Source organism: Neofelis nebulosa, chromosome 4 (genome assembly GCF_028018385.1).
Source record: "Neofelis nebulosa isolate mNeoNeb1 chromosome 4, mNeoNeb1.pri, whole genome shotgun sequence".
NCBI lineage: Eukaryota > Metazoa > Chordata > Mammalia > Carnivora > Felidae > Neofelis > Neofelis nebulosa.
The window spans coordinates 150,688,419-150,711,739 of record NC_080785.1 but is presented as its reverse complement, the minus strand read 5'-3'; the positions used below and the strand labels follow the sequence as shown (position 1 = coordinate 150,711,739).

General features: G+C 56.2%; 1 protein-coding gene across 8 annotated transcripts in view; it reads right to left on the bottom strand.

The window, feature by feature from the left end:
• Positions 1–22,628, bottom strand: part of CACNA2D2 (calcium voltage-gated channel auxiliary subunit alpha2delta 2) — a 142,195-nt gene extending 119,567 nt beyond the window's left edge. For 6 of the 8 annotated variants that reach the window (XM_058726804.1, XM_058726803.1, XM_058726807.1 and 3 more), the window contains exon 1: positions 22,135–22,627. In XM_058726804.1, coding sequence (XP_058582787.1) covers positions 22,135–22,349 — 215 coding nt within the window. In that variant the 5' untranslated portion in view covers positions 22,350–22,627. Of the gene's footprint in view, positions 1–22,134 lie in introns of all 8 variants that reach the window. The other 2 variants (XM_058726801.1, XM_058726809.1) reach the window with 1 other exon arrangement.
• Between the last annotated feature and the right edge of the window lie 693 nt (positions 22,629–23,321).

The following is a 23,321-nucleotide window of genomic DNA, read 5'->3' as shown; positions in this document are numbered from 1 at the left end:
GTGTTTATAAAATCCCCTAGAAATGCCTGCACTTGGGGAGAAGGATGTGGAGGGAGGCAGTGTAGAAAGGATTCCCCTAATGGCTAAGAGAGGCCAGGAGTGGGCAAAGGGCAGAGGTACACTCGTCCCAGGCCTGGCAGGCTGAGGGCAGGCTGAGGGCAGCCCAGCGGGAAGAAGACCGAGGTGCTGCAGGATGCCAGGCCTTGCTCTCCAGGGCACGCTTCAGAACTGAGAAGAGTAAGTGAAAGAAGAGGCCTTGTCACTGTCAGGCAAGGGAGCAAGGTCATCCACATGTATGGTGAGGAGCTGGGGATGAGGACCCCCTTTGGCAGGCAGAACCACTGAGACCCCAGTTAGAACCCGGGGGAGGCCCTGGTCAAACTACAGAGCCCACTCTGGGGGCCTCCAGCTCTGAGCTGCACAGGCTCCCCCAGAGGGGAGGGGCAGGGCAGGGGGAGGGGGTAGGAGAAGCCCAGAGAAGGGGAGAGGGGGAGAGGGATGAGGGGAAAAAAGGAAAGAGCCTATGTGCAGATGCAGCAGCACAGATTAAACTGTTGCCAGTTGTTAATTTTATACGCAAAGTTGTTGATCAGAATGTGATTTAATTGTACAGTATAATCCAGGCTTTTGGAATAAATTATGCAGAAAACTCATCTATAATTAAACAAATCAAAAAACCAGAGACAGGTGACACTGCAGGTTTACCCTCGGAGGGCATGGGTGGGTGTGGGCGGCTGGACCCTGCAGAAGGACAAGGAGGGAAGGAGGCAGGATTTGTTCCAGAGCAGACAGGAGCAGGTCCAGGGAGGCCAAGGCCTAATAGGGGCCTCCCAATATCTGCCTCTGCGGTGTCGTCCTTACCACTGCTATGGAGGCATTTTGCCATCAAAGCCCAGCTGTAGGCTGCCTCCACCAGGCAGACTGCCTGGATAAATCTGGTTCCACTGGATACCTATGAGCAATCTACTGTCCCCCCACTAGCTCAGCAGAGCAGCCATCATGTTGGGGTTGGAGGTGTGCCAAGTGTGGAATTGTAGGTGAAGCGGAAGGGGCAGATGGCAAAACAGAGGACTAGGCTGGGGCAGGTGAGGGGTGTGGGGGAGCAGGCACAGTGGAGGCCACTAGCTGCTAAGGGCATGTGAACCAAACTTGGCAGTGGTGGCAGCCCACAGGTCTCCTGCTTCTCTCATGACAGGCTGGCCAATTATTCTCCCAGCTCTGGGGGAGGCGATGATTTAAAATAAATTGCTATTTAATTATTCTGATTATATTTCAGCTGGCCTGCCACCTCCCACCTCAGTGCCTTCGCAGTCTTCTGAAGGAGAAGGAAGAAAAGACAGGGCAGGAGAAGGGTAGTAAGAAACAGACGGAGAGATACAGACATGAACAAAGCCCAAGAGAGGTGAGCTAGAGGGCCTGTGTCAGGCTGACCCCAGCCCAGGGGAAGATAACTGGTGAGTGGGCAAGGGGGCCACTCCCCACCCTGGCCTAGAGGGCCTGTGTTGGTCCCCCAACAGTCACCCAAAGCTCAGAGAACAGCTGTAGCCTCTGCTGAAGCAGAGCACCAGCCATGGCCAGCCCTCCCCTAGATTACAGCCTTGCTGTAAATAGCAGAAAACTCAAGGCTGCACCCCAGGATTGTGGCACCTCCAGAGCCACCTCTACCAGGGAGTCCTCCCTGACCACTCGGGTGAATGTCCCTCTCCACCTAGACTGAGTGCCAGGATCCAGCCCTGGCTCTTCTGAAGCCTTGAGCCAGATGTGTCCTTTTAGGCCTCAGTTTTCCTATCTGGAAAACGGAGATAAAGCTTACCACGTGTCTACTCTCAGGACCCAAAGAAGAGGCAGGTGGACACCAGGGCCCTGTGGAAGGAATGTCAGCAATGATGACTGCCCCACACACTCATGTGCACAGACCCACAGTCCAATCTTCTTCCGCAGACCTGCAGCTCACTAAGCATGGGATTGCTGTGCCTCTTCCTTAGACTGAGGCCTCCAGGTGGGCTGCAGCCCCTCCCTGCACTGCCCTAGAGACCTTGACAGAGGTGTAATCCCTGGGAAGGGCAGGGCCTCCCGTGATCAGAGAAAACTTCCCTTTGCCTGCTCAAGAGAGAAGATGCTTGAGCCTCAAAGGCCTTTTTCAGGGCTCAAAGCCAGTGTATAACCCCTGACCCTGATTCGATCGCAGCCTCCCAAGGATGGCAGAGGGGAAAAGTCTAGCCAAGGTCATTCGCTCCTGAGAGAACAACTGCGCCCAGCTACTCCTGGCCAAGGACATGAGAGCGCCTACAGATGTGGAGGCCAGTCAGCACGGGGTGAGTGGGGAGCATGCTGGACCAGCTGATTCATGGTGGAATGAGGCTCCCCAGCTAGCCACCACCCCTTCAATAGGTAAACTGAGGCAAAGGACTCAAAGAAACTGGCCCATCTTCAACTGATTTGTGATTCAGCTAAAGAAACCCCTATAGTATGGGCAACATAGCACCTGACCCCCTATGCCATCCCCATCCCACCATCCCCAAGCACACAGGGACAAAAGCAGTCCACTTATCACAAGCGATTCTCAGAGACCCGGGGGAGCTGGGGAGGGGCTGGTGCTGCCAAAGCTCGAATTAGTCCAAATCCATCGGCCTCGACTATGTGTATCTTGGGACCCTGCCCAAATACTGCTCCTTAATGAGGTTATTAATTACGGGCTGTCCCTTCCCTATCTTTCCTGGGGAAAAAGCTTTTCCTTCTAGTTGGCTCTCAGCTAGAAGGCAGCGAGACTGTGCCTCCCTCCCTCAGACTAACAGTGAACAATCAGCCAGCTTTAATTAGGGCGCTGGGTCCAGCCCAGTATTTACTCCTAACAGCCTGAGTGGGGGGAGGGCAGGAGAAGACCTGGAGCCAGAGAGCAGCATGGCCCTGGGCTGGGAGCACCAGGCAGCCCACTTGGCCCAGAGAGGGATGGAGAGTGTCCAGACTCACACAGCAAATGGTCGCAGACCTCAGCCTCACTCCCCACCATCAGTGCAGGATTAAGGCATACAGGGGCAGCAGCAGTCAGGAAGGACCCATAGACGATGTAGGCCTCAGCCAGAGTTGTTCTGGCTGAGAAGGGGAAAGAGGTTCCCCAGCAGTGGTTAGGAAAGCATGGAGGGTCACCTGAGCCTGACATCAGTTTCTGCCATGGTTAGCTCTGTGACCTTGGTAACATCCTTTCATCTCTCTGGGAGTGAGGTGGTTGTCACACCCATAGTCATGGGGTTCCTGAGCAGGACCCTGCTCACCATACCTGGTCTGGAGTTTTCCAGCAGTAGGGAGAAGAGCCTAAGGGGGACAGCTCCAGCCTCCATGAGAGCAGCCCTTGCAGTACCTGGAGAGTGGCTGGGGAAGGCACCAAGGGGCAGGGAAGGCATGGGGACCTAGGCCAGAGTTCATGTTGGAGGGCCTTGGTGATGGCCTGGGTGGGAAGGAGGAGCTCTGAGGCCATCTTCCCCCCAGCCCCTGTCGTATAACAAGCCCTGCTCTGTGGCCCACATCTAGCCCTGTGCTTCATCTCTCCAGATCTCCGGATCTCCGTTTGTGTCTCTTTGCCCAAGGAGGAGCGGTCTGAGGCCTCCACAGGCCATCTGGAGACTCATTTCCCAAGGGCTCTAACTGGGGTCTTCCTTCCTGGGGCCTGTGCCTGTGAGTCAGGCATCACAGTGGTGATAGGCCAGGGCTCTCACTGCACTGCCTCGATTCATCTTCAAGTCAGTCATTCAACCCCACTCCCCAGAGGGGGAAACTGAGGCACAGAGCAACTGAGTGATGTGCCCAAGGTCACATAGCTAATGAATGCCAGTCAGGATGACACACACCTCTCTTCAGGACCCCAGTTCTCAAATGTCCAGCTGCTGGTGTCCCATGGCTACCTGGATGTCTAACAGGCCTTTCAAACTGAATGGATCCAAAACCGATTCCCCGACCTCCCTCTGGATCCTCACTCTCCCTTCTCTCCCTCACCACCTACTTCCCTTGACTCAGCTGATGGCAGCTCCCTCTGTTCAGGCCCAAAGCCTCAGGGTGATCTGGAATCTGCTTTCTCTCTGTCAGCAAGTCCTGTTCACCACACCTGTACAAAGAGTCCAAATCTTCCCGCTGCCTACCACCTCCCTGGCCCACAGCCTGCCCTGGGTTGCCACCATCTCTCTCTAGGACACATACAGTCGTCAGCTCACCGGTCTTCAGCTTCTGCCCTCACTCTCCTTTCCTGGTCCGTTCACCTCCATGCACAGCCTGTTGGAATTATGTCCTTCCTCTCTCAACACTATGCTGCAGTTCTATGCCATCACAGGAAGGGCAAAGTCCGTCCAGCGGCCATCCACCCAGTGGTATCCTTGCCCTTGCTCCTCAGGCCACACTGGCCTCCTCGCTGGGGCTTGAATAGACTCCTGTACTCTGTGCACAGGCCTCTGCACATGCTGTTCCCCCTGCCTCGATTGGTCCTTCCTCAGAAGTCCAGGGGGCCCCTCTCTCACTGCCTTCAGGTCTCTGAACACACATCAACTGCTTGGTGAAGTCCACTTTCACACCCCACTTTAAGTGGGCCCCCCAAACAGCAACTGATCTCCACATGCCTCCTGGGGCTACTATGTTAGCTAGCATTGCACCAGACATCCTCTCTTTTGTCTACAGTCCGCCTCTGCCTGGGGCTATGAGCCCTGAGGGAGGAGGCTCTCGTTCTTCAGCAGGGAAGAATAGGCCATTTGCTAAGTGGCTGCACCTCCCCAGAGTCGGGTGACCTCCCCACTACCCTGCCCTACCTTGCGTGCCACAGGAGCAGGCAGGTGGGCTGATAGAAGGCTGCAGAGGGGCTGGAAGCCTAGTGGCTGCCCCAGGGCTGGCCCAGGAGGCCCTCCCTTTCCCTGGCTCCTCTCCGTATGAATTATTAAAGTTCATTTATGATGGGCCTGCCCAGGCCTGTGGCTTCTGTGCATAATTCATGGCTCTCCCAGAAGGGCTGGGCGCTGGAGCAGCCAATTTTTCCAGGAAGCAAAAAGAAAGTGCAGGGAAGGAGTAGCCCAGACCTGGGCTGTCTTCTCCATATCTCTTGTTTTCTTGTCCCATCTGGGGCACCCCAGTGACTCTACCCACCCCTGCCCCATGGTGCCTTCTCCTACACGCTTGGATTCTGATTCCTAGCGCCTGAGTCCATGGGCTTTGTGCATGCTCATCCATCTCTGTGCCTCAGTTTCCCATCTGTGGACAGATGGAGTTGTGGTTTTCAAACTGCAGTGGCAGTTGGATCATCCACCTCAGCTCCCCTGGTGGGTGAGGATCATGGATCTCCGGGGCACCGACACCCAGGTGTCATTGTTTGTGAATTTCCCAGCAGTTTAGAGCTGGGACACAGCAGTGAACAAGAAGAGTTCAAGAACCAGCTGAGGCCTCTCCAGAGTAAAGCAAAGGGTCCCAGCCAAGGACACAGGGTATCTGCCAGCCACTCTGCCCAGAATCCACCGTCTGCTCCCCAGGCTGGGAGCCACCTGCCCTAGTCACTGGCACAGATCGTGGACATTTTTAGGTCTGCAGTACCTGCTTCTCTCTCCAGCATATTCCCCAGGGAGTCGGGCACAATGGGAAGGTAACCCCTACTCAGGCCCATTTAGCAAATGGATAAACCAACGTTAACAAAGCTGAGTCTTAGGAGGGGGATATATCGCTGCAGCCTCTGTATGCCCATCCCTGTGCTGTCACGGGGGAGCCACGTCCAAGCCTGGTCTCAAGAGGTGCACAGTAGGGTTGAAGCATCTGGAGAGGTCACCAGGTGGGTCAGGGAGGAAACCAGCAGCTTCAGCTGCCAATCCCTGCCCCATACCAATAGCTGAAGCCTGATTGGAAGTGGTAACACAGGCTCTATCCATGTGTCACCAACTACTCCAGTCAGATTCTGTGATTCATTCGTCCCCATCTCCCCTCCTGCACATCCTCCCCACCCCCCAAAGTGAGTCAAATCCTCGATGAGCCACAAATAGCTGTCCTCTGTGTGCATCCTTGACATGGCCTCCTGCCTTGAGGAGAACAGAGACACCCCCCCCGCCCCCCCACTCAGGATCCTCTGTTCTTCCTCAGGACAGAGATCTCCCTGTGGAAAATGGCAGGGCCCCGGAGGACATCCAGGTACAGAGACGAGGTGGAGCAAGGACCATAACTAAACCTATCAGGCCCAGCTTTGTTCTCTGGCCTTGTGTCCCTTCCACCAAGTCACCTCCACTAGGAAGTCTTCCTGGATTTCCTCCACCCCGTCCCTAACCTATAGTCCTCACCTCATTTTACTGACCCTTGCCTTAAGTTGGGGCTGTAGCCTGGTCCCATCACCAAGCTCCCTTCAGAGCTTAGCTTGCGGTATGGCAAAGAAGAGTCTTCTGGAAATGCCTCAGGATATATTTACCCAAACTTCCTGCCCTCACCAGACTGATGCCTACCCTGTTCACCTCTTTCAGCAGTGGGAGAGAAGCTGCAGGGCAGGGCTGGGAAAGGGCCTCCCAACTTCAGCAGGTGGCATAACACCAAGGAAAGCACCAGTGATGTGGAGCACTCACTGTATGCTGGATGCTTTGTGTGTGGTTCCCACTGATGTCACACAGCACCCACGGCTAGGCGCAGACCAGTCCAGGCCCACTTCATGGATGAAGACTCTGAGGCCCAGGGGTGAAGCAACACACTCAAGGCTACACAGCCAGTCTATGCTGAACTGTAATTTGAACCCAGTAAAGTACGGCTCCAGAGACCAGGGCGTGTCTTCTAGGGTCTCCCTAATCTTAAGGTGGATGCCAATGGCCAAGATTTAAAGTAGGAAATAGGGTGCAGATAAGGGCCACCCCCTCATTTACGACCTTTTCCAGCTTGAGAAGGGGCCTGCCCTTACATTCGAGCCCCTACTGCCTCCCCAATAATTGGGAAATTATTCCTTATACCCCTCCAGGGCTGTCCTACCATAGGCATGTTGTCTCAGCACTGTGAAGCCCACGCCCCCTCCAATTCTCCCCTAGAGAGCCTGGACTAGGTTGGAAGGAGGGATGCCCACTTCCTCTGGGATTTGCTTCTTGCTAGCACCTAGCTTCTCAGAGCCTCGAAGCTGCATGTAAATCGAATGTGAGTGCTCAACCCGCCTTGACACGCTTTGGGCTGGTTACTCTCAGGTGCTCTGTGGTGAATCCTTTAGCAATGCAAATCCCCTCTGTGGGCTGCGTGGCATCCAGAGCTGCAGCAAGGAGGGGGATTCAGCAGCCACCTCGGCAAGTGCCCCTCCTTCTGAGGAGCCCCAGGGAGGGGGCCAGGCCGAGAGAAGCCACTCTGCCTGGTGAGCCTGAGTTGTCCTTGGGGCTGGCTTAAGGAGAGCAGGGCTTATTCCTGACAAAATATTCTGCACGTTGTTTCCAGCCTTCCACAAATTCCCCACTAGCTCATGTACTCTCTATTCATTCATTCAGATGGTTACTGGGCCAGGTTGCAGGCTGGGCACTGGGAAGGGAAACAGTGGTGATCAGGGCAGGTGTGAGCCTTGCCCTCAGGAGCTTGGAATTCAAGGAGAACAGACATCAGATCTGATCCAGACCCGATGAGTGGAGGGAAGAGGACTCTAGTGATGCATGCCAAGGGCCTGACCCAACCTGGGGGGCTGGCCAGGTGAAGGTGGCACTGCAGAGCTGGTGGGCAGTCCAGACAGAGGGTGCGGCAGGCACAAAGCCCAGGAGCGAGGTGAGCTCTGCCCACAACGAAGTCCCGTGAACACACCCAGACCAGCCACAGGCGCCAGGGCAGGCTGCTCTCCCACACGGAGTCCGGCAGAATTCCAACCCCAGGTATGCAGGGAGCACCTCCACGTGCCAGAGGGTGGATGGTGCCGGGCTACCGACAGCAGGGAGATGAGGGGAGCAGGCCCTCGTGTCCCCCTTGTGCTGACTTGTGGGCCACCCCTGCCACGGCATCTGACCTATGTTTACCAGCCCAGTCCACATGTCCCCAAGGTCCATCTGTGAGAAAGCAGGGTTCAGAGTGGCTACCCATCAACTTTGTGAATTTTATTTAACATGAGGTTTCCTACTACTTGCCCTGCTGGGAGAGGTGCTTAACACACAGCCCCTGCCCTGTGAAAGTTCTCCATCTGGGAAGAGTAGGCCCTGGGCTGCCTGGGTGTGGAAGGACCCAGGGAAGGTGGGCCCTCTGGGCAAGGGAGAAAGGGGAACTGACAGAGAAGTGCTTGGTCTCCTGGGAACTAATTTCATGCACTCATTTGTTCCACAGACTACCCAGTGCCCATTAAAACCTGGCCCTGGTGCAGAGCCTCCTGCCCTGGGCATCCCAACATTGCCAGGTACTTTGCAATCTGTGACCTCCACCCCCACCCTCTGAGCCCCCTGGCTGGGGGCAGCAGGAAGCCGTGAGCCTCCACCATTACACATTAGAGGTGGGGGATAGTATTATTATTTCCATGGCCTAGATGGGGGTTCTACCAGTGAGACCCTCCTGCTGCCACTCCAGTCAGAGGCGCCCACAAGTGCAAAGCACTCACAAGTTTCCTGGTCTTTTTAACACAGATGCTGTCACTAAAACACCATCTCTTGAGTACGGGGGCAGGTGCTCAAACAGTGTCAGCTAAAAGACTGGACACTCCATCCTCACAACTATAAAATACAGGAAACGTGATCCCATTTTAGAGATTAGGAAACTAAGGCACAAAATGACTCAAACAAGGTCGTAAAGGGGGCTCTCTTTGTGACTCACAGCTTCTCCCATCCTTGATTCCGGTCCCCTGGACCAGGCTTTCTAGCAGGCAGCAGGTAAGTGCAGCAAGGCCAGCAGAGTCCATGGCTCTGGCTCCGTCCCTCTGGACGGCCCCATGAAGTCCCCACCCTTCTCCATGTTAGAGTAATGGCTTCCATACGCCACCAATCTGAAAATCCCCTATGAAATTTATTTCCCCCGGCACTGGATCAGGAACCATGGCAATCACACCACTTAATGGCCTCTGGGCTTGTTTCCTGCCACCCCTCTCCAGCTGCTCTGTGCCAGGGAAGTTAGGGCTGTGGGGCCCCAGTCAGGAGCTGTGCACAGCCCAAGGCATCCTGGGTGCTAGGAGGCACTGTCCAGGGTGCAGCAGCCTGGGGAACACATCAGCAGCACAGGGATGGACACCACCTGGAGCTTCGGGAACTTCGGGAGCTTGGATCATATGGATAAGCCCCTCCCTTACCGTGCCCCTATCCCTTGTCCTTGCCTCCCCACCCCCACCAGTGGCTTTCTCTCAGAGCAAAGTGGGTCCAAGTGCTTTCCCCAGGGCCTCCACAGCTCTGAGTGGGGGAGGCCTAGGACCATGGGAATGGCTGCAACCCTGAGAAGGCCTGTCAGAACTCCATCTGGAGAATAAGTCCTGCCCCACCTCCCCCACTACTACCAGAGGTGGTGTCTCCTCACCCCTTGGATGCTGCTTGGAGCGCCAGCCATGCATAGTTATCATTTACTCAGCCTTGCTTCCATTTCTTCTTGACTGACAGTCTCCCATAGACTGTGAGCTCCCGGAGAACAGGCCCAGCATACAGCTAAGCGGACTCGGGCGGGAAGGGGCAGTCAGGAGGTGGGTCCTGAAATTCGGGCAGGCTGTGGAGTGGTCAGCAGAGTAGTTGAGGCAGGACCAAGTGTCAACACAGAGGAGCAGTCAGGAAGGAGTGTGGCAGCCAGCTGAGGAGGCCCAGTGATCTCCCTGAGACAGACCATAGACTCTGGCCACTGGCCACATGCATAGGCATCTAGGAACAGCTGGCTTCCACAGGTACCACAACCAGAAGACTCCCCAGAACCAGTATGCCAGCCCCCACCCCCGCCTTCCCTGGGGAAGTACCCTGTGCTGGGTGGGGCGAGGGGGAGGGGTGATCCTGCGTTTACTTTCCTGTCCCTACAGCTATAATTCTCTACCTGGGCTTACCTGGGTGGCTCTGGAAAAATATTGATGCCTAGGCCCTGCCCCTACCCAATTAAATAACATAGCCCCATGGGCTCCTGGACCTACCTCCCCCTCTCCCCCCAGGACAGACCTTGGAGGCAGCCCCTGGGCTGGGGCATCTCCTTGTGAAAGAGCCACAGGAGGGTGCGTGGAGTGGCCTTTGCCTCATGGCACCAGCAAAGCTAGGTCCATATGGAGGTCCTGTCCCAAACAATGTAAAAGCTTTTCCAGCTTCCAAAGACACAACCAGATTTGCCTGAAGACATCTGTGTAGACTCTGTTCAGCAAACATTTATTGGGCACTTGGTATGTGCTAGCCTGGAGCTCCAGCCAAGGACAGGTGGCCACCGCCCCTGACTCTCCCAGGCACAGAGCCTTGAAAGGTAGGCAGCAAAGACTATTGCAAGACAAGAATGGGGGAGCCTTCAGGCAGCCTAGGAAGCCCCTGACCCACAAGGGAAGTCAGGGGAGGCTTCAGGGAACAGTGACTTCCAGTCAAGCACTAAGGGATGGGCAGAGGTCAGCTAGACAACAGGCAGGTCCTGCTTGGAGCTGGCAAGGCCCTTTGCAGCCCATCTGACTGCTCCCTGGCTTACTCCATGATCAGTGCATAGTAGGTGCTTATTAAGCCCCCATGGAAGATGATGGCGCTGTCCTAGTGGTACTCAGTCCTGAGGGCAGAGATCCCCTCCTGTGTCCATTCCTGTGCCCATCAGAAGCAGCCCCCTTGGCTGTGGTCTCCATAGTAGCTACTTATAGAGTAGGACAGAGATGAGAGCAACACAGATGGGGTGGCAGGAGAGCATCATCCTCAGCTATGGAAGGATCCATCAATCTGGAGGGTCCCAGGAATGATGATGATACTGAGGCTCAGAGAAGGAGGGAGGGCAGGTGGCTTGCCTAGCCTCCCACAGTGAACTGGACACAGGCCAAGACTAGGGCAGGGTAGGAGGGCACTGGCAGAAGGAGGAAAGGAGGCCCATACCCTACAGCACAAGCCCCTGAATTTGTGGGCCTGCAGCAGCCAAGGTCTGGCTTAAATACTTGACCTTGCTGCCTGTCTGTCTCCCTCCCTCTGAGTCTTCCATAGGTAAATCTAGGCACCACCAGGGTGGGAGTGGGGGATGGAGCAGGTAGGAGGATGGAGGGTAGGGAGTGGAGTGATGGGGGAATGGAGAGTGAACCTAGACTGCCCTGCTCCCCCATTCCATGTATGCACAGGGGATCACAGTACCATCATCAGCTCCCAGCTGGTGAGTGGGAGAAGGCCTCAAAAGGAGATTCAGATCAGAGGAAGCCTTTCTTGGTCTGGAGGACTCACAGCTGTGCCAGTAAAGGCCAGCCCCAGAGAATCCTTTTCTCTCACTGACAGGTGGGGAACAGTGACCAGAGGGGCACCCAATCTAGGAGCAAGACAGAACCCAGGGCTTCTCCCAAGACTTGTGCCCTTGGCTGACTGACTCCTGGACACTGTGCCCAGCCTGGACCCAAGACTGATGCAGGCAACAGAGCCCAGAGAGTAGCAGGAAGGGCCAGGGGCAAGGTCATGAGAATGCAGTCTCATTGGAGCATGGATCTTATCATATCCACCAAGGGAGCCAACCAATGGACACCCAGTCCCCTCTGTAGTTAGCAGGCACAAGTATACCTACTCCACAGCTTCCCCCTCCCCAAACGGGAATCAAGTCTCACAGGCAGCACCCAGCCAAGTTCAGGCCCTCCCCTTGGCCACATCCATGGGTCACTTCCTCAACTCTGCAGCAGTAGGACATGCCCTCTGTCTGCATCTTCTCAGTACACCCACAGCCTCCAAGGACTCGGGGGTACTACAGGCCCAGTGAGACAGCAGGCACCTGTGAAACCATGCCCCAAGGAACTCAGTCTGATAAAAAGAGGCAGCCCTTGGAGAGGAACAGTTGTGAAGAGTGCAGGAGCGTGGGGGCACCCCGAGGGTCCTGTGGTCAGGGGACTGCCTGGAGGAGGTGAGCTACAGAAGGGCTGTGTGAGGCTGTAGCTGGGTGTTCTGAGTACTGGGGTGTGAATCCTGCTTCCATCACTCACTACCTGTGTGATTTCAGCATTACTCAGCCCTGCTGAGCCTCAATTTTTTTTGTCTATGAAATGGGAATCAAAATGGATTAATCTCATTGGATAGGATCCATGAAATATATCACCCAAGGCACAGCTCATAGTGACTGATGATGTAGTTAAAATAACTACTTCCTTAATAAATGTTTCCTTGAGCATGGACAGCCCCCCCCCCCCCCTTTCCCTCCCACCTTCTTCCTCACCCCTACTCCACGTTGAGGCCTCTGGTCTGGTCCTGCAGCAGAAATTGCCTTCCTATTTTCCATTACTCCCCGCTTCTTGCTAACAAAACCCAAGTCTGTAAGAATCTCTCCCCACCTCCAGCCCCAAGGTGACCCCATCCTTTGCTCAAGGGTAAATCCTGATTAGCTGGAGCCAATCACAATGCACCTTCCTTATTGCCAGTGATTGGTTTACAGTAGACATGTGACCCAGCACTAACCAATGAGGTGCGAGGGGAAGTTGGCTAGGGGCTTCTGGGCCAGGTTTTCTAGCCTCTTGGGAGGAACCCAATAACCCCTTTACTCCAATTGTCTGATACCTCTAATGCCTGGAGCTATGGCAGCCATCTTGTTGTCATGAGGGGCTTCAGCCAAGAACAGCCCCACTAAAAATGAGGCCAGCCAGGCAGACTGCAGGTGAAGACTTGGTCCTCAATGACAGGCTAAAGACCCACCTCTGGGCTCCCTGGCAGAAGATAAAGGGACTAATCATGATGGAAAAAGTCATCATGCTGTGGTTGCCACGGTGGATACAAAAGCTGCCTCTTTTCCTTGCAGCCAAATACACTCTTCAGACTTGCATTTTGAAGGCATAGTGGTCAGCTCCACACCTACTCCATACCAACACAGGGTTGTCAGAGAGGCCCACAGGGGTAGGGAGCCAGAAGAGGGCATCAGTCAGAAGGGCTCTTGGTCTCAGTACTTGGGATGAGCAGACCAGTCCGATTGAGGGATATAGTGAGCAAAGACCAGAGCTCCTACTAGGACCTGCAAGTGGCTCTGCCTGGCTGGAGCCTGGATATTCACAGGGCTAGTGGCCAGAGACAGGAGCCAGCCCAGGCAGTTCCTCAAATGCAAAGTTGGGAAGGAGGGCTCTGCCCATGGCAGGCTTCTGGGTGCAAGGTCATAGTTAACCCTCAGTAGGAGGTACTGCAGCATGCCTAGGGGGTCCAGGAAAGGAATGGAAGACTCCCAGGTTCTCACCATGCCCACCTGGGCCACAGCTCACAGGGGGAAGGAGAAATGTCCATTTGTGAGAGTCCTCAGCACAGAAGCCTATTTTGCCAGCTCATTTCTCTTTTCTAATAAATGAAGTTGGGGGCAGGGCTGAGGTAGGTTGTTTTGTTGTTTGTTTGTAGGAACCAGTGGCAGCACCAGGCCTGACCTTTAAGGCTTCAAATGCAGCATTTCAGGCAGCGCCGGCAGGCAAAGAACACGGGCTGCAGAGGAAAGTTATCGAGGCTAAAATGCCACGTCAGGCTGGAAACTCGTAGCAGCAGGGACCTCTGCCCATCTCAGGATGGGTGGCCCATTTTTGCCCATCTGGCAACAAAGATGTTCTTCCTGAGGGTACCCAGAAAGCCCTGCTGATTCTAAAGTGGCATGGGGGCACCAAGGTGTGTCCCAGAGGAAGATCAGGAGCTGGGGCCTCACACCACACAGGCGCCTTGCTCTGTAGGACTTGCCAAAAGAGGCCTCAAATTGCTCCTGCATCCCATGTCAGGGATGTTCTTATTATGAGAACCAGTTGTATGTCATAGTGCAAGGACAGCTAAGTGAGGATCATTCTTTGAGCAGCCTGTATTGAGCACTGGGAACTGGGTCCTGCCCACAGGGTGTGTGCAGCCAGAAGACACAGAGCAGGGGCCGGGGGGTGGGGTCGGGGCGAGGCTCCTCTCTGCAGCCTCAGACAGCAGGTTCCTGGTCTTACAATGGAGGTGTCTGGGTCCTCAGGGACTTCTGTGGCTGGGATATGTCCTTCCCAAGAAAGGGAACCATGCAAGGCCCATACTGCCCAAGGAGATAGTCCCACCCAGGCACCCTGACCCCACAGGAACCCTCACTAGCCCTGCAGGCTCCAGACCCCTCTCAGTCGCTTCTGCCCTTTGCGGAAGCCTCCTCCTGAAATGCCGAGGACACTGGGCTGTCCCAGCACCGACAACACAGGCCCTGAGAATGCCAGGAAAGCAAAACTAAATAGTTCTCTCGGACATCAGAACCCATCAGATCAGGGGCGGAGCTGAGCTGGGCACACAGCAACCCCAAAGGTCATAGCTCAGCACACGGCACCCAGACAGCTTGCTTATGAAGACTCGATAGACAAAAATTCATCTTTGAAAGGAAGAGATCTGGCTGCAGATGCCCCAAATAGAGGAACATGTGGAGATTATCAAGCTGAAGGTATTGTACCCCAAATCATGCCCGCAACTGACTGCACAAATATTTTCCTGGGGGTAAGAACCCCAAATCAACAACAGATGCTCCAAAGGATGCCAGTCTCCCTCCCTTCCATGTGCAGATGAGAGGCACCCGCTCCAAGAGGGGAAAAATGCCAGCCCAAGGTCACACAGCAAGGGTTTCCACTCTCCCTGTACCCCAACCTCCATACTCAACCTCCAGATTCTCCACAAGTGGAGGGCTGTTTGCAAATATGCTTCACTTCACAATGGACTCACCAAGCTTCTCTGAGTCCCAAGTCCTCCAGTGCATCTAAATACCATTCAATTTGCAAAAATTTGAATTACAAGGACACAGCCTGTGTGTTTCCTTCACAGACTGTCATCGCGCCAGTTGGTAGATGATCAAACTTTCCAGATCAGCCTTAACTCAGGCTGTTCCTGACATAAAAGTTTGCAAAACACTGGTCCTAACAACCAGGCTGCTTTATTTCCCACTGCCAGCATTTGCCCAGCTCTTGCATTAACTTCAAAGGCAGGTGCAGGAGGGGGCCATTGGGAGCACATTCTGGGTACAGAGAGATAAACCATGCATATGCCTGCACGTACATATGTGCACACATGCACAAGCATACCCTCAACTTCGCATTCATATGCACACACACCAACACCTATATACAAATGTGAACGTGGGCATGCACACACACCTGAGCATATGCACACAAACAACATGCAAGCATGTGCACACCGGGGCATACATGTTCACACACACCCAAACACATGTCTTCATATACAAATGGACGTTTACACAAGTGAACACAGCTAACACACATGTGCAAACACATACAAGAGGACACTCTTAGACACTTCCATTCACAAGATTACATGTGCACACAGGCCAAGGCAAAGGCCAAGCACAGGAGGAAAGACCCAAAAGCCACAAATGAGTCTCTGGTGCTCGCAGGGCCCGGCTGTGCAGGGGGGGTCACGGATGATGGGAGAGGTTCCTGGTAGTTGGAGTGCAGACCTAGCTGGACTGAGAATCCTCACAGGTCAGGATCCACATGCCCTCATCATGCACTCTCTGGGGTCAGGCCCATCCCTCAGGACCTTTCCTATCCCAGTCCTTGAGGCACCACAATCAAGGGAACTCTATTTTACAGACAAGGCCCCAAGACCCAGAGAGCCTGAGGAAGTTCCCAAGGTCACACAGCTGGTGAGAGGTGTGGCAGAGCCTCAGTAGCACCAAGCAGAGGACTCATTCAGAAAGATGTGGCCAGCAGGGAAGGAAGGCGTGGAGGTGGGAGCCAGGGATCCATGATCTCAGGAGGGCAGGGAAGAGAGGCAGAGGGGCAGCTCCTCCCTCTCGTTGCCACTCCTTTCCCCTTCAATTAAACAGTCCTTACCAAGGTGGGGAGAGCTGGATAATGATCAGCAGGAAAGACTTCCTGTGCCCCTCCCTCTCTGTTAAACAATTAGGTTGATTAGAGCTCAAAGTGGGTCAGTCGGAGAAGCAGCTTCAAGACACCCAAGGTGTGGCCAGAGGCCAGTGGGAGGTGCAGGCTCCTCACACTGGAGGAGATGAGGTCTAGCTGGGCTGGGGGTCAGGCCTCACTCCGTGGCTAGAGCACAGTGTGAAGAGGAGTGGGAAGACCCTGAACCTATCTTCTGAGGACACGAATGTCACAGTCAGAAGAGCCCTGGAAGAGAGGAAACTGAGGCCCAGGGGGAGGAAGGGCCTTGTCCAAGGTCACCATCATGCAAGCTACCCAGCTGAGAGGATTGGGCTGGAATTGCCTTTGACAGAGGTCCCCCCAGGATCAGACCCTCAAGTCCCCCATGTGAAGATTCCCTTCACCTAACCCCAGCTAGACAGGGTCTCCTACTCTGTGAGGTCCCTCCCCCCCACCCAACAGGCTCAGGCACCAGCACTAGCAGCCGCCGGGAGCCAAGTGGGCCATACCAGCCTCAGAAGGAGAAGACCTAGCTCAGGTGAGAGAGGAACTAGATGGTCCATGAGCAGGATCAGGCCCAGGGAAACCAAACCTGCAGCCTAAGTCCCACAGTGGCTGGGCAGGGCAGAGCAGCCCCGCCCCCAGGTCCTGCCCGCAAAAGGTCAGGCTCAGATTGTGTGGGCCTGAATGACAGCATCTTTGACTCCTTTTCAGTAGCTCCAAGATATCCCCTTGGGGAGTTTGCAAGCCCCCCAGGGGCAACCCAATCCATTGGTGGTAACCTGCAGGGCTAACTCTCCCCCCACCAACCTTAGCCACAGGCAGCTCGGAAGGCTCTTCAGGTTACATAGGACAAGAGAGGAAGGGAAAAGAAAAAAAAACAAAAACCACATATGCACCTCCCTCTGGGAATACGAATATTGATCCTGTAGCTTCTTGTTTAGACAGTAGGCACCGGAGGAAAAAAAAACAAAAAAACAAAAACCCAACCTGACATGAACAGAAGCTCCCCAGTTGGCTGAAGGAATGTAGCCAGCAGTAGGAAAGCCCCCCACCCTTGCCTTTATGGTAGCCTAGACCCTGGTGTTCCCTCCTCCTGCCTGAGGCCCTGAGCCCACTCACTTAAAGACACAGGTCACCAGTTCCCGAGGCAGATCTCAAATCTAGAAGCCTGCAAGGACAGCGGCGGTGTGCGGGAAGAGGAAGGAGAAAGAGACTGCCCCCTACCCACAGACAACAACCTGCCAGATGGGACCCATGCCACAGGCCTGCCTACTTTGACTCTCCCAAACCTCCAGCTGCCCTTTGAATAGCTCCCTAGCCCCCCAGATCCCACCTGTCTGTACAGCATGAAAACTTGTAAGATCTATAAGATCTGAGTCCTCTGAAGTCCCCTCAGTGCTCACAAAACTGCCAAGGGACTAGAAGATCCAGCCTCAGGTTTCCATTAACACCCTCATGCCCCTTCTCTCCGGAATCATACTGGAATCTGGAGGGGGTGATGGCATCTTGGCATCTCAAGATAGGAGTCCCTCCTACCCACCCCTCCATTCCAGGCTGTCCTGGCCTATGACTCAAAGCTTTGGAGAAGAGGAAACTCTGAGTCGGGGGGCCCCATGATCACTTGTGTATGTGTGGCAAGGGATGGAAGTAGGATGGCAGTGAAGGCTTGAGCCAAGGAAGGCCCCCTCAAGGATGCCTGAGACCCAGAAGAGCAGAGGGATGGTGTGGGAAAGGTTATAGCTGGAAAGCCTAGGCATGCTTCGTCCAAAGACCTAGGTTTTGGCTCCCTACCCCCAATTTCCTGGGCCCAGTGTTCAGATGTGCCCAGGCCCCTGGCAAGGCAGCTAAGCATCCAACAGATTAGTCCTCTCTCAGTCCTGCCTCCAGAAGTGGTGGGGCTTTGGGCAGCACCTTCATCTTTCTGAGTCTCAGTCTCCTCATCTGTGGGATGGGCATGAGCACAGTTTCTGAGGTCAAGGTAGTAATGTGGATAAGGGTCTGGCCTGGGTTCATTGAGGGGAGGCCCACCATTAGACTGGTGGTGTCCCCCACCACAGTTAAGCTGGGCTTCAGGGAGTGAGGGAGGGAGGTAGTCCAGTGTCTGTCCTCAAGGAGCTGATACCCCATGTGGGTGGGTACAGCCTAAGCTAGTGGCACAACCCAGAGGCCTCCAGAAGCTGTGGAAACCCCTGAGGAAAGCATGCACTGATGAGAGGACACATGAGCAAAGCAGATAGGAAGACACTCAGCCTATGGGAGCAATATGAAAAGATGGGGGTGGGTGGGTAGGGGTCCGTCAGGCTGTAGCATTAGGGCTTGATGTTAATGTTTACAATAGCTGCCACGGTGCCCACCCGCAGAACCCTTCCTGCCCACCAGAGGCTACAGCCTCTTGCATGAATTCTCACCACCAGCCTCTTAAGCAGATTCTCTCATCTCAGGGAAACTGAGGCAAGGTCATCCCAATCAGAGGGTCAGCTCTGGAGGCCAATGCTTGAGTCTGCTGGGCCTACACCTAACATCCAGCAAGTCCCCAAACTGCCTTCTCCCCAGGAGCTGGCAGGGTCCACCCATACACATCTGAGGTGCCAAAAGCGGGCAGTGCCCACTTGCACACAGGCAGAAGGGAAAAGGAGGCACTGAGTGTAGAAGTGCTCACTCCACTTGTGAGTCAATCTCTCCTTGGGGACACCAGTGTGACTGAGAATCCAGAGTGACACTCACCCACAGATTATGAGGGGACTCATCTTAAAAGGGCTCCCCCCATCTTATTAGGGATCAGTCTGACACAGCTGGCTAGGAGGAGGTGCCCAATAAGGGTGGGGCACAGGGGAGACAGCAGCCAAGGGTCTCTCTCTTCCCAAAGCCTCCGCACCAGGAGGAATGTGAGCACTTGGCAGCCCTGCATGCCAGTGGTAGTGGCAGCAGGCTGTGAAGCCTCGCCCCCTCCCTCCTGCAAAAGCTGCGGCAGGTCGTTGGGGAAATGGGGGACCCAGATGTGTGATGTTGCCTCCCTCTAATAGAGAGAGTCACAGGGAGGTGAAGGCGCGGGCTCAGAAGCCCAGACAGACACACGTCACCCACCATTAACCATAGCTAGACTGACGCATGCCCCGTCGTGGGCACTCAGGAAAAGGAGCACGTACTCCAGCTGTCATTAATCTGCTGGGTGGGTCCAGACCCCTCAGGCTCTCAGTTCCCCACCCACCTGCTGCCAGAGGAAAGGAGGTGCTGGTCAGCATCATCACGGGGGCAGAGTGGGGCTAAGAGGGTGCTGCCAGCCAAGCAGCTCAGCCTGGCGCTCCACCCAGCACTCAGCCAGGGCCCCACAGAGTAGGGGACAGAGAAACCCAGGGATGCTGGAGAACAGGGGACAGAGGTCTCACAAAAGAGGCGGGCAGGACAGGGTGGGCACGGAGTAATGAGAGGGATGGGCAAGGAAGTGGAGAAGGAATGGGGGTGGGGGACCCAAGAAGGGGGTCAGGGAGGGGCCAGGAGACAGCAGGAGAGAGACGCAGGGAGAGGCAAAGCAGTTGCCCTCGGCAGCAGTGGCCATTCACAGCTCACCATTCCTGGCCGTGGGTGAGCGGAATTGGAAACAGGGAAGCAGGTGAAAGAGAGTGTGCTCTGACTCCTCCTCCACCAACTTCACCTCCAAACACATGAGTGCACGTGTGCACACACATGTACTCACGTGTGGCCTCCTCCAGGTGGGGTGAGGGAGGCCCCCGCCCCCACCTCAGCCACCAAAACCAAAGCCCTGTCCCCACTCCAGCGGCAACTCCTCTGTCCTCCTTGATCCAGCGGCAGCCTCGGTCCACTTCGCCTAATGGGGAGAGGGCCACGCTGCCACAGCAATTATAGAAACAATGGCTACCGAACCCCAAACCCACACTGGCTTAAAACCCAGAGGCTTGAGGACCCGAGCCCCATCACTCTGCCAGACGCTCATGAGGAAATGATTTCCTGCCTAGGGCCCCCTCCACTGAGGGGTCATCACCTCGGTGCCATGACGCTGAGGCCCCCACTTCCCATCTCAGAAAGCCACCTGTATCAAACTCTCATTCTAGCCTGGCCACACTGACCCAGAAGAGTTCAGGGAGGCCATCCACTCCCAAGCAGCCCCACAGCAGCCGCCTTAGCCTTTCGTGTTAGTTCAACAAAAGCCCCCACCAGCTAGCCATGGTCATGCGGGGCCCCTCACTCCATTCCCTCCCCTTCCTCCCTCCAAGGATCAATGGGCATCCGCATCTGCGGGACCAGGGCAGCTGAAGGGCGCCGGCTGTCACGGTAAATCCTGTGTGTCGTTGTCACATTAGTCACTTCCCTCTAGACCCTCAGAGCCGCGCAGCCCCCACCCCACCCCCACTCTCATTCTCTAATTACGGTTTGCAAGACATGTCCCAAACCCTCAAATTAGCTCCAACTCTATCGACAACAGAAGAGTGTCCAGCTGGAAATGTGCTGCTGCCATCACACCCGCCTCATCGTCTTCTTGCTGGGGACAAAGTGACAGGTGTCCACTCTGGTCAGGGTCTCACACTGTCCTTCCAACGGAGACCCATGCAAGCCCAGCAGCCATCTGACCCACTGCAGGTTGCAAGGAGACGGGGCAAGGTGGAAAGAGGTGAAAAGAGACGTCTATTTAAACCTTCATTCAAGGAGCTACGAAATGGCTAGGGGAAAAATATCGTGGCTTGGCTTTAAGGAAAAAAGAACAACAAAAAAATAATGCTTCTGCTCTTTTTAAACATTGTGGTTTAAGTCCGTTTTCATCACGGCAAATCAAAGACAATAATGCACCCAAAAGCCCTGAACTTCCATATGATTCTCCTCTCCCTGCACACCCCCAACACACACACACACACACACACACACACACACACACACACACACACACAATCCAGACGGTTGACAGAGGACACGTCCGTGCGGCACCTGTAATTTGCCAACTGATCACCCGCCTGAGCACAGCCAGGCTGTGTGAGGAAAGAAATGACGAGATGAACAGACACTCAGAGCAGTGCCTTTCCCGAGTTTGTTTTTCCCTCAATTGGGAGAACCTACAAGCTGGAGTCGGCAAAACCAGGGGCTCCTACCCTTGGGCAGAAATGGTCTAATGACGCAGAGTCAGCCTCTCCCCTTCCCTGAAGCCAGCACCTTCCCCTTGGGCACTAGCAGCCCAGCTACTTATTTCCCAAACCCCAGGCCTGGCTACTGGTGAAGGAGTTCAGGGACAGGTGGCTCCACACTCCTGGAGACAGATAACAGACAACAAGGTGGTCACCATGGCCCAAAGCCACAGGGGCAAGAGGAGTCTGGGCACTGACATAAGTCTGGGGCATGGTGCCCACAGAGATAGCTGTTGTCCTAAGGGCCACATGCACTGAATACCCGCCTCCCACCCCCCAGCCCCAAATACATCTGGCCAAGCTCACCAGAGGAGGATGCCCAAGTTTGCAGGCTCTTGGGGACGGAGAAAAGGCTCAGAAGGACCATGAGAACCAGCAGAAGCTGGCAGGGCCAGGAGATGCTGTTCCCTTGTTGGTAGCAGCAGCAGGGGTGGGCAGGGTTCTCCCTGCCATTCACTTTCGGCCCCCACCCTAGCACCTTCACCTCCCAGTTGGGCTCTCCCGGGGACCCTCTCCTCAGGTGGAGAACAAGGGACACCGACCCCCTCTGTGGCACCGGTCACAACAAGGTGCCTGCATCCTCTGCATCCAGCCCTTGCCATCAAAGGAAAAGGGCAGTGAAGACAGGTGTGGAGGTGTCCCCCACCTCTGGTTCAAAAGCGCCAGGTTCCCACTGGGGAGGAAACGTGGGGCAGACGCGCGGCTCCAACTCTGCCGGGCAGGGGTCGCTGGCCGCCCCCTCACCGAACCTCAGGTTTCCCTCTCACCGGGACAGAGCAGGGGAATCCGCTGGCAAACTCGGAACCCCTCACCATATCCCAAGGCTTGCAGATCTTGCTTTGCCCCTTTTGGGGGTTGGGGGAGAAAGGGCACCGCGGGGGAAGTTTCGCGACGCAGACAGAAGCACCGGGACCACGGCTGCCCGCCCTGTGGTTTTGGGGCCGCCGCCCCCCAGTGCAGCCGGCAGCTGGACCCCAGCGCCCCCGCCCCCGCGCGGGGCGCGGGGAGGGACTGGCGCGTGCCGGGGGGGGGCGGAGGGGCGCGCAGGGCTCGGCCGGGGTCCCGCGGCGGGCCAAGGAGGCCACTTACGTGTGCTGCTGGGGGAAGCTGTAGGCAGAGGCGCCGGGGGCGGCGAGCAGCGGTAGCAGCAGCAGCGGCGGCAATAGCAGCAACAGCGGGCGCGGGGGCCCGGACGGCGGGCGCCGGGCGCCGGGGCCGGGCCGGGGGCCGCGGCCGGGCCAGGGGAGCGCAGTCCGCGCCGGGCCGGGCCGAGAGGCGCCGCAGGTCCGAGCCGGCACCGCCATGTTTCCATTCAAGATGCGGCGCCGCGGGGAGAGGGGGAGGCGGCGGCGGCGGGGTGGGGGGGCGCGGGCGGCGGGCGGCAATCCGGCCTCTCCGCCTCCTCCGCCTTCGTCGCGCGGGGCTTCCGGGGCTGCACCGGCCGCAGCGCCTCTGCGGGCTGCGCGCCGCGATCTCTCCGCCGCGCTGACTCGAAGCGCTCTGAGCGCCCGGTCCGGGACCGGCGCTCAAATAGCGGCCGCCGCCAACCTGCCGGCGCCGCCCTCCCCCTCCTCCCTCCCCGGCCGGCCCGCCCCCGCGCGCCCCCGCCGCGGCCACGCGCCCGCCCGTGCCCGCGCGCCCCTAGTCCCCGCGCGGCCCCGAGCCGGCTGTGCTGGCCCGCGCGGCCGAGCGGAGCCCGTGCGCGCGCGTCCTGCGCCCCAGCCTCTGGCAGACCTCCCAGTGCGCACCTCTGTGCCCCCAGCCTTGGACTCCGTGCCCCTCTCTGCGGCACCCGCGGAAGAGTTCCTGGCCCCGGGGCCCCTGGCAGGCGCGTTTGTGACCCTTCTGGGGGCTCGCGACCTTCAACAGGCTGAAGGCCTGGAGTCACAGGTTTAATGGTGGAATGGCAGACTTCAGCCAGTCTAGAGAAGAGGGCAGCGGTGCTAAAAGCACACTCCCAGTGGCTCCTGCTACCTGCAAGAGTCCTGTCTCAGGGGACTTGGATCCCCACGCCCTGAGAGGAAGAAAGGGCCTGCGTCTCCTGGCTCCCTGAGCTCGAACCCAGGTCCAGTTGCACAGTTGTGAGGGACCGAGAATGTCAGGGTGCAGCCCTCTAAAGCCACTCATTTACTTCCCTGGCCTAAGCAGGCCCAGTGTGCAGACTAGCCCCAAACCCCAGGCCCCAAGGCTTCCAGAGCCTGTATTTAGATTCCTCCAGTGCTGGGAAGCTCACTCCTGCTCAATCCAATCATTTCTTGTCCTTAGGTGCCTGGCTC